Source organism: Macrobrachium rosenbergii, chromosome 56, assembly GCF_040412425.1.
Source record: "Macrobrachium rosenbergii isolate ZJJX-2024 chromosome 56, ASM4041242v1, whole genome shotgun sequence".
Classification (NCBI taxonomy): Eukaryota; Metazoa; Arthropoda; class Malacostraca; order Decapoda; family Palaemonidae; genus Macrobrachium; species Macrobrachium rosenbergii.
The window spans coordinates 30,198,298-30,209,136 of NC_089796.1; the positions used below are offsets into that span (position 1 = coordinate 30,198,298).

General features: G+C 36.8%; 1 protein-coding gene across 1 annotated transcript; it reads left to right on the top strand.

Moving 5' to 3' along the window:
* The first annotated feature begins 206 nt into the window (after positions 1–206).
* On the top strand, positions 207–9,757 carry LOC136836143 (uncharacterized). The gene is made up of 2 exons (XM_067100140.1): positions 207–307; positions 9,526–9,757. The coding sequence occupies exons 1-2, from the start codon at positions 207–209 to the stop codon at positions 9,755–9,757; spliced, it is 333 nt and encodes a 110-aa protein (XP_066956241.1).
* Positions 9,758–10,839: the final 1,082 nt, after the last annotated feature.

Here is a 10,839-nt window from a genome sequence, read left to right on the forward strand (position 1 = left end):
TGCTGACTTTCCCGGTAGTAGTGGATATAACGATGGCTGACTTAAAAAACCCAGTGACTGATGAGCATATAGAAATGCTGGAGGACTTGAACTCTTCAGTGGAGAGTTTGAAAAAATCAGGTTCGGTAGACGGGATGGAGGAATACTAACCACAGTATAGGTTCGGTGTCCAGAGAGGATGGGGGGGAGGATTTAGAAATGGAAATATGGATACTGGAATGGGAACTAGTGAAGCAAATATTGTGAGTGCTACGTTAAGTGACTCGACAATATGTGAAATTGAAGATTCGAGCAACCTGAATATACTGTAAATATGGAGAGTGTACGGAAAATGAAATTAAAACGAGACAATTGTTCACAGGAAAAACGTAAAGGTAATAAAGTGAACATAACCAATCACACGAAAAAGAAACGGAAATCGAAATCGCAGACTACAATGGCTTTATCAGTGGCAACTCTAAATAAAAATGGACTAAATGAGCTCGGGAAGCAAATGAAATTGGTGTCATTAATGAGAAAATATGAAACAGACATAATGACCAAACAAAAACACAATGTGAATATTATGATGTTATAGTTAATGCAACCTTGTTAATAAAAGGAGGAACGATGTTCTGTAAAGATAAAAAGAAAGACATAAAAGTGATAACAACGGAAAAGGATTGTGAGGGAAAAATTCTTGGTATAAATGTGGTGTATTTTTACAGGACTAGTTTATTATGGTTTTTAAGACACAATATTGATGGGTTAATATTGGGTGGTGATTTAAACTGTATAGCTCTCAGAGGAGATTGCAGTAATAGTGAATCCCCTCTAGTATCAAAGGCAATGAAAAATTTAATTAACTCCTGAGGACTAAAAGATAACTATTCAGTATATAAAGGTATGCCGAAATTTACGTTCGTTAAAGACAAATATGGATCCCGAGTTGATCGTATATATACAAAGGATTTAACTGAACTTATTCATAACACAAATACAATTCCTACAAACTTTTCTGATCACTCTACGGTGCTGATAAAGGTAAAGGTTAGTGCTGGCGTGGTAAAACAGTATGTTGGAGGAGGAGGGAATGAGGGAAACCTTTATTTCATTTTGGAACAGGATTAAAAAAAAAAAAAAAAAAAAAAAAAAAAGGGGGTACTTATGGATATTTTGAAATGGTGGGACTGGGCAAAAGTACAAGTAAAGGAGTTCTTTATGAAGTTATCAAAAAGAGTGTCCAGAGAAAAATACGGATCAGTAAATTTGTTGCATGCAAGATTATAGCAACTACACGAAATACATTACTGCTATGGAAATAAATATAAAGAGATTCGGTTGTTAAAAAAAGGATAAATGACGTTCAAAATGAAATGCTAGAAGGTTGAAAGTAGAAGAGATGGCCGAAGGAGAAAAAATCTCGACGTTTTTGTCGGGAAGAGAGAACCTCAGGACGAACAGGATGTGTATTACAAAACTTAAAATCCGGGAAAATGTAATTACCACGGACAGGAATCTGATTTTATCACATACGAAGAGTTTTTATGAGAATTTGTTTCATTATGTGAGAGGTGATCAGGTGAAAATTAATCATTTTCTAAGTAAATGTAATAAGGTACTAGTGGAGGAAGTGAAAACCTAAAGGAAGAGTTTAATATAGAAGAGATATGGTTGGTTTTAAAATCAATGAAACAAAAAAAAAAAAAATCCCCTGGAAGTGATGGTTTGCCTGTTGAATTTTATAAAAAAAAATTATGGCCGGTAATAAAGGAAGACATGTTGAAGGTAATTAGAAGCATTTGTGATATTAAGTTAGCTGGAAAAAGGTGGTCCTTTGCTAATAGAAAGCTGGAAGCCGATATCTCTCTTGAATGTAGATTACAAAATTTTGCTAGTTTAGAAAAATAGGTTGCAAAGGGCTGTGAACTCCTTTATATCAGGAGAGCAATTTTGTGCGGTAGATGGGAGATCAATTATACAGTGCAATAATTTTGTCAGATATTTTTTATTATGTTAATGATATTGATAGAAATTTGGCAGTGATAAATCTGGATTGGTCTAAGGTTTTTGAGCGTGTACTCAACAGTTTTGTGTTGAAGGTTTTAGAAAAATTCGGTCTCCCAGCCGAGTTCATAAATTGGATGAGGGTTCTGTATAAGAAAAATAAGCAGAATAAGTGTAAACGGGTTTATGAGAAAGGAATTTCACATAAAAAGGTCAGTTAGGTAAGGTTGCCCGTTGTCAATTTATTATTGTCTATGTTCCAAGAGCCTTTATACCGAGTGATAAAAGAAATCAAGAGTAATGTTGGAGCAAATTTACCAAATGATATGAAAATAAAGCTGTTGGGTTTTGCCGATGACCTATATGTGTTTGCTCCTACAGAGGAATCCATTATTGATTGTTTGAAAGAAATAAACCTTCTTCAGAAAGCCACTGGAGCGAAGATAAATAAAGATAACACTTGCATCAAGGGTATAAGAAAATGAAAAAAACAAGACAGACTGGCCAATTCAGTGGTTACGGGTGCCAGGCACACTGAAAATACTAAGGATTTATTTATTATTATGGAAATGATTACTTGGTAACAGTGGAAATGAATTGGAAGGAAGTGAGGAATAAGGCAGGCAATGCCCTAAACATGCCGAGAGCTAGGAAACCATCACTGTTTCAAAAAGGAATTACAGTGAATACATTATTGTTGTCAAAGGTATGGCATTTAGCACACACTTTCCCGCCTCATCAGGAAAATCTAAAAGGTTTAATCGCTAGTGTTTTCTAGTAGATTTGGAGTGGACTGTATGCCCCATTTAATAGAAGAACTTTGTGCTTAAATAAAGAAAAAGGTGGATTGGGTATAATTGATGTAGAAGCAAAAATTCTAGCAATGTTGTCTAGAATTGGGTATAATTGATGTATCTAGCAATATTGCCTTTCTAAGAGATATAACGGAAAATGTTGGACTATTGTAATATGCGGTTGAATTATTTATTGGATCTGACGCCTATAAAGGAGATGTCTTATACTTCAAATGTTTAACATTCAGTCGCAATAGAGGGCATTAGAAAATTATGTAAACAAAAATTTCCCAATCATTAACATTAAAGATATGTATACGGCACTTGGACCATTGCCGAAAACAACCCGTCATTATCATATTGTTTCCTGTGTATTTGTAGTTGTTCCACTGACAGCACCTTCATCTTCTGAGGAGAGCATACAAGTAAAGGTCTCCTCATCACTTTCAGTCGCTTGATCTGAAGTTAAATTTTCCTCTCCGTTTTCCTTTTTTTTCTGAGACTTCTTAATCTCCGTCAACATTATGTATCAAAGGTGCTTCTGTTTCTATTGTTGCAGTGATTGCGTTTACCTTTTGATTGTTCATTTTCGTCGCCATTTTTTTTCCTTTGCCTTCTCACGTTCGCTCCTTCCAAGATCCAGTTTCAAGATCCCACTATCACCGGATTCAGCTTGGTTCCTTTGGTCTGACTTCTTATCAGGAAAGTCTTTCATTCCATGTGGTCAATTACTCGTTGATTAGAGTCTGACAGTCTTTAGCCATGTGATCCTCTTGACGGCATTTGTAGCAAGTCCTTTTCTGTCCATTGTACAAGATAGGTAAATTATATCCATTAACACTAATTGGTGAAGGAATATTCTCCCTAATTTTCATTTTGACAGTACGCCCCGTAGGGGGTCAGTGCCGTCAGTGCCGTCAGTGCACCTCATGCGGTGCAATGTAGGCATTACTTAAGGGTCTTAGCAGTGTCCCTTCGGCCCCTAGCTGCAACTGCTTTCATTCCTTCTACTGTACCTCCGTTCATATTCTCTTTCTTCCTTCTTACTGTCCACCCTCTCATAACAGTTGATTCATAGTGCAACTGCGAGGTTTTCCTTCTGTTACACCTTTCAAACGTTTACTGTCAATTTCCGTTTCAGCGCTGAATGGCCTTAGTTGCCCCAGTGCTTGGCATGTATGCCAAAAATCTATAAATCAACCAATCAATCTTAACAGTACGCGTTCCGGTCAGTAAAGCTTGAAGTGGCCCATTACTAAACTTATTGTTCCTTATTCCTTCAAGTTCTCCGTACTTGCTCATAATGTGCATGACTGACTCACCTGCCAACTCAAAAGGTGCATTCCTTATTGATACGTATGTTACGGCAGTGCTGATGTTTACTGTCTTTACCGTATCTATATCATTTATCTTTATGACTTTAACCTGATATTCCCTCACAACTTCCATGAACCTCTCTTCAGATCCAAATTTCACCATTATTTTGTTTCTGCTAGCATTCTGCACTCCTGTGAAGTTCAAAATTCAAAGTTTCATTATTCTAAATAACACATCACCAAGACGGTCAACTGACACATAAATTCAGCGAAAAATTAAGCCAGATGGAGTCTTTCCCTCCCAAAAATTCAAAAACTGGGACAACGAGCCCATTCTGCAAGTCTGTCGGGCTAAACAAAAAGAAAACGTACACCGTCTGTGGAACGCTGGACCAGACACCGAGGCAAAACGCCTCAGGGAATATGAAGTTACTGGCCAGCACCCAGTGACGCACTCGTATGCATGTTACTTAAAAAATACACACTTCCTTATAACAAAAACGGCGTTCCACACCAATTTGTGAAGTCACGTCACTTTAAAGTACACCACTGTATATCTTAATCATAGTTTGAGTGAGCCACTTATAACTCCAAAAAACACCAAACAATGAAGAGCTTGTTGGTACAAGGGCCCGCCAGAGAGGGAGTTATCCCTGTGGAGGGCTGTACATAAAGCCAAAGTGAACAAAGTAAACTCGCTTGCGGATTATTCAGCACACGCTCATCATTACTTATTCTCTGCATCTTACTGAGTAATGAATTTCCACCATCATAACTACTTTTATTTAGGCTATTGACTGAACGTTTTTTTCTTTATAAAATAAACTACATTATCAGATTTTATAAATATTTTAAATATATACATTTGTATATAATCAAATAATCAAACTTACATCCTTATTAGACTATACAAGTCATACACTTAAACCATTCCCGAATGAAGTACCTTTACTGATACTCAAATCTGGTACAAAACAAACAATCGTAGGTCAATACCTTCTACATAAAATGTACAAGAAACACCAATTATTACTTTTGATACTTTTGACATAAGTTTTTTTCACCTTTTAAAAAAGTTTACTGGTATTATTTAAGATGACTACCTTATCCAATTAAAAATTATATAAAGTAAATATTCCTTTACGAAAACATCCAGTATCTTATCCTTATAGACATTCTTCAGTCGCACCTATCGTGTGTCCATTTACACTAAGGACTTCTTATATATCATAATTGTTTTTCAGTGTTTCCTCGTCAGTATCGTAGCTCCTGCACAATAGGAGAGTCTATAGTTCTTCTTTAAATTTGCTTTCTTCTTGTATGCTCTTCACTTAGGCGGTATTTTGTTGTATAGTTTTGGTGCACAGTGTACAAATGCTCTCTCGCCTGACTTACAATTTGTTCTAGGTTCAAATAGCCTATATGCTTCACTTGCATGTCTAATAGTAATAGTTTTATTTCCTACGGACTGTATGGTTTTTAAATTGCATGGAAGATTGTTAGTCAAAACCATGATCCGAATTTTTTTTTGCACCTTTGACATATTCTTTATATACTGTGCACTTATTGCCACCATATGTTTTATTTTTAGTATCACTATGTCCTTTCTTTACTCAATTTTTACACTTGAAGATGCTGCTAGCTCACTCATTTGAATTGTGATTTTCACCACACCTAGGGCAAGCTTGGTCATTTCTACAATTTGTTGCGCTATGACCAAATTCCCGACATTTATAGCAGTGATAGGGCATGTAACAGTCGTATATTTTGCAGTGGCTTTACAGTGTACACAATTTGTCGCCTTTGGTTATCATTTCCTTTATAATTTTCCGGTCGTAATTTTCAGAAATGAGGTTACCTATCCATGGATTTTTCTTTACAATGGCATCGACAATGTCATCGTCATCCGTCGGGACACAGACTATAATTTTGTTTCGGATTTCATCTATGTTGATCATTACGCCACTAGTTTTCTGAGCCGAATCCTGAATCAACTTTGTTAATATCTCTGTGTTTTCTTTTATATCTTCAAGGTCATATTCAATGGGTTTTTTGTGTTCTTTGTTCAGGTCTTTTGCAATTAATACATATGTACAATATGTTGTCACTCCCAAGTATGGGTGTGTATCTGACCTCGATACCTGAACACTCATAGTGGAACCATGCATCACACATTTCACAACAAGTTCCCTCATCATCAACTTCCCCAGACCAATGTCCGCAGGTTGCTGACTCTCTCTTGATTTGGGTTGACTCATCCTTCTCCAGTATTTTCTTTAGTGTTCCATCTTTAGGTGATGCTACGATAATTATGAGATAATGTTCGTATGATAGTTTGATCTTTCCTATACATGATTTGATTTCTACAGCATTTATTTTCTCTTTTTCCTTCCTCTTCTTCGTATTCACTTTGAACATCACTCAAGTCAGGCATTTTTACGCAGAGCACTTCACAGACATGACCTACCTTCACAAAGGCTTTGGATCCTGTTTCTGGCCATCGGAAATGTTTGTCCTTTCCCAAATTACTTGACAACAAAAAGCACTGGATGGTAAGGCTTTATAAGGAATTTCCAGAGTTTGAGGTCTTATTTAAGGAAGGTAAATATAAGCCATGTGTAACTGTCAAAGATGATAGAGCAGCTGACTATTTAACAATGCCGGTTTTGAAAATGTTCTACTAGATAAACCAAGGGGATGACGAAAAGTGCACCAAAGTGGTTGTGTCTCAATACCCATTGTGTCTAGATCCAGAAGATTTGCATGTTGATGATCGGGTTGTTTGGGCCAAAGGACAATAGGTTAAACAAAATGGCCAAACTAGCGCAAAGCCAAAGGCGATTGCGCTCATAAAGAGATGTTCCACAGAGCTTATTTGTTCCCTGTATTGGGTATAGAAAGGTATCTGTATATAAGGAATATCCTCGATTGTGTTTCAATTGCAGCAGAAGGGGCCATTTAGCATTTAAATGTGACAACAGCTTTAGATGTAGGTGCTGCAGCAAAAACCATGAATGAAAAGAATGTCTAAAGAAATAAAGGAGAATGTTAAGATTGTTCCAAAGTGTTGTAATTGTGGTAGCGACCACAATGGAAATTCGTGGCTTTGTTAGTAGAGGCCGGTCATAGAGGGTAAGGAGACTTTAAGCTCGGTACAGCAACCATCAGGGAACGGGGAGGTAAATGTTGATATTATACCAAGTGTAAATATGTGGGAATGCAGCGAAGCAGCAAAGCGGAGTCAAATTGAAATGTTCAACAATCAGACCAAAGATAGTCATGACCTAATTTGTGATAAACATGACAGTGTCATTCAAGCACTCCGTATGGAGATCAGTGAGCTTAAAAAGCTCATTGTGAGTATGCAAGAATAGTTCAGAAGAGTTATTAATGATAACAGAGCGACTTCTATTGGAGTATGTGACGGTGCTGATATACGGAACTTTTCTAAATACAGTGATGGGTTTGATAACCAGGTTAAGGTAATTCCTTTAGATAGGAAGTGTAATGAATTACAAAACATTTCTAATATAGTAAGTAGAAACACGGATGGACACGGAATTTCCATTTCTAGGCGAAATGATAAAAGTGCATTCAGGCAAGACAGTTTTACGGATGCAAATCACTGTGAAATAAGGAATGCATTGGCCATAGAAGGAAAAATTAATAACAGCCTTGTTACTACGATGGCTTCCTTGTTGGATACGGTACTGGATTATATGCAGCAGCCAAATGACGATCTTAAAATGGATGTAGTTATATTTACTAAAAAGTTTCGGCAAGAAATTGGGGAAAATGAAGACACTTTCTCTTAAAACTTTATCTTGGAATGTGAATAGTCTCCAAAAAAGTTTAACCGATATCCATGCTTATGGACTTTCCCGTGACTTAGATGTAATAACTTTACAAGAAACGGGTATTAATGGTAATGGTTTTCAGTTACCAGGATATCGAAGTTTTGAACTTAATGCAGATAATACAAATAATACGAGAGGTTTGACCACATTTGTTAAGAATAGTATCCTGCTGATTTGTCTACAGCTTCTACAGTTGACGGCATTGAGCGTTTGTCTGTCAAGTTGTATCTCAGGGATAGTGTGCTTTGTGCAATCAATATGTATGCACATTCAGATAAGTTGGACTTCGAGAATTAGCCAGTGCATTTTTGATGAGTGCTGTTTATTATTGGGTGATCTGAATTCCCGTCATCACCATTTAGGAAGCAGAGGTAGTCAAAATAGGGATGGTTTTATAATGTATAATATCCTTAACTCACTAGAGAATGCAAGAGTTTTAGGGAACGGAGAACCCACACACACGAGAGGTAGTAGTATTCACTATGCCTTACTCTTTAATATGTCTGAATGTACAGTTGATGCATCTATTGCTGGTGAGCTGGTGAGTGACCACTCTGCAGTGGAAGTTTCCTTAGGAATAGAAAAGACATCTTTAAATTAAAAAGCTAAATTCATGATGAAGGTTAGTGAGTGGGGTAAAAATTATAAACGTGTCAATGGTCATGGTAATGATGAAAACAAATTTTTATGATTTGCTTATTGTAATTGATGGTGTTTTAAATGTTCCCATGCAAACTTGTGGCAAATATTTTAAGAAATTAACATATGCAAACGACAATGTAATAAGAGGCTGGAACAAGTAGCTCCGAAAAGCTCAGAGTAACTAGAGTAAAAATCCAGGTGATATCGGTGCAGGGAAACAATGATGCAAATTGCAGATTGTACAGTAGAGGTAAGGAAAAGGGTAAGGGGGAAGTACTTGGATCATATATTGGAAGGTATTTCCTTTACTAAGCATACTGGAGGTGTGTGGCACGAAGTCAATAAAATGAGGGGATGGGGGGGAAGAGCAAAGTTTTTGCTCACTCTGATCCCAGGGGTAAGGCCGAAGAATTAATCAGAAAATGGGCTGGAGATGTAACTTTCAGCTGTCTGCCAAAATGTTCAGGCTTGCTTGAGAAACAGGCAAGTTAAAAGACGTCGACTTGATGCATTACTAGTAGCTGTCACTGATGCGACTTGCTTACCATTTGCAAAGGATGAGCTTTTATGTGTTACTAAAAAAGGCAAATCCACTGCCCCTGGTGAGGATGGACTTACATATAAAGTGATTAATTGTTTAATTATGATGGAGGATAACCCTTTGTTAGATCTGATTAATTTTTCTTACAAAAATGTCAGACTACCTGCCAAGTGAAAAGTTGCTCTAACTGTGCCTATACTAAAAGGTAATGGGCAGTGTAGGCCTATTTCACTCACATCTTGCTTATGCAAACTAATGGAGAGAATTATACTTAAAAGGCTACTTTATGTGATTGGGGGCCAATTGTCACTTAATATGTTTGGTTTCATAAAAGGGAAAAGTATGTCTGATTGTGTTATAGCTTTAAGTAATACTGATATCAAATGCAGGGCATTTGTGGATTTAAAAGGAGCCTTTGACTGGACTAACAGCAATGTTATTTTGGAGGAACTTGTTAATAGAGGGATTAAGGGACCTCTGTTGAGGTTGACTAAGAATTACTTAACTGGTGGGAGTGCCAAGGCTTGGTATCAGGGATGTGAGTCTGAAGAAAAGTTGATGGAAATAGGCACTCCACAAGGTGGTGTGCTCAGCTCAGTCCCACTCTATTTAATATCTTAATGGATAAAATTGCGAGGCATAGCTTTCCCAGGGGAACTGAGGTTATTATTTATGCTGATGATATTTTAATACAGTGTGTTAATGAAACAGTTCTGGCAAGGCTTTGGCAGAGTTGCAGATCTTATACATGCATTTGGGATTGGTGGTGAATGAAAAAAGCAAAATTCAGGTACGGACTATTAATGGTAATAATTTTGTAATGAATGGTAAAGTTTTGGAAAGGGTTAACTCTTATAAGTACCTAGGTATGTATATAGGTTTTAACAAGACCATAGATGAAGTTAACCATTTGAAGAATGTTTGTCTAACAAGAATAAGCCCATTGAAAGTGTTAGCTAAAGGATGTAACGGTGCAGAGGATTATATTAGGCTGCTCCATGTTACAAGGGTGGAACGCATGAAATTAGAATTAAATCTGTCAAGCATTGTCGACAGAATCCAGGAGATAGCGAGCATAGCTGCTCTCCATGTGATTAGGAGAGGTGAAAAAGCACTGAAGGTGGCTCTTGATAACTGTTCAGGTAATAGAGGTTTCAGTGTTAAATGTAATGTTTATTTTAATAAACTGCACAAAGCAATGACGAAATATGACATTTTATAATGTTGTGTAAAGTTGGAGAAGGTGTGTCTATTAAACAATAGTTATGTCGTAGAATAAATGTTAATATTTGTACTTTGGACTTTTATCCAAAATTAGTACTTAGCTAAGATGTAACACCATCCACATGTACTGTGATAGCTCTGTCAAGGGTGTGAAGGTTGGGTGTGGAGTCATTGTGCGAGAATGTTAAGAGACTGACATTTGTTGATGAGATTTTGTCTAAAAGAATTGAGGATAACCTAAGACATCTACTACTTCTGCTGAATTACACGCGATTCATGAAGGGTTGAAATTGGTGGTCAATAAAAGAAAGGATGTGTTTGTTTTTGTTTACTGTCAAAGTGCTTTATTTGCTCTCAAAAGTAAAAATCCAGTTGACAGTGATTTTATTAATGACTGTAAAGTATTAGTATATGCGATAGAGGAACAGGCCTATGTTGTTAAGTTTTTCTGGATACCCTCGCATGTAGATATTCATTTA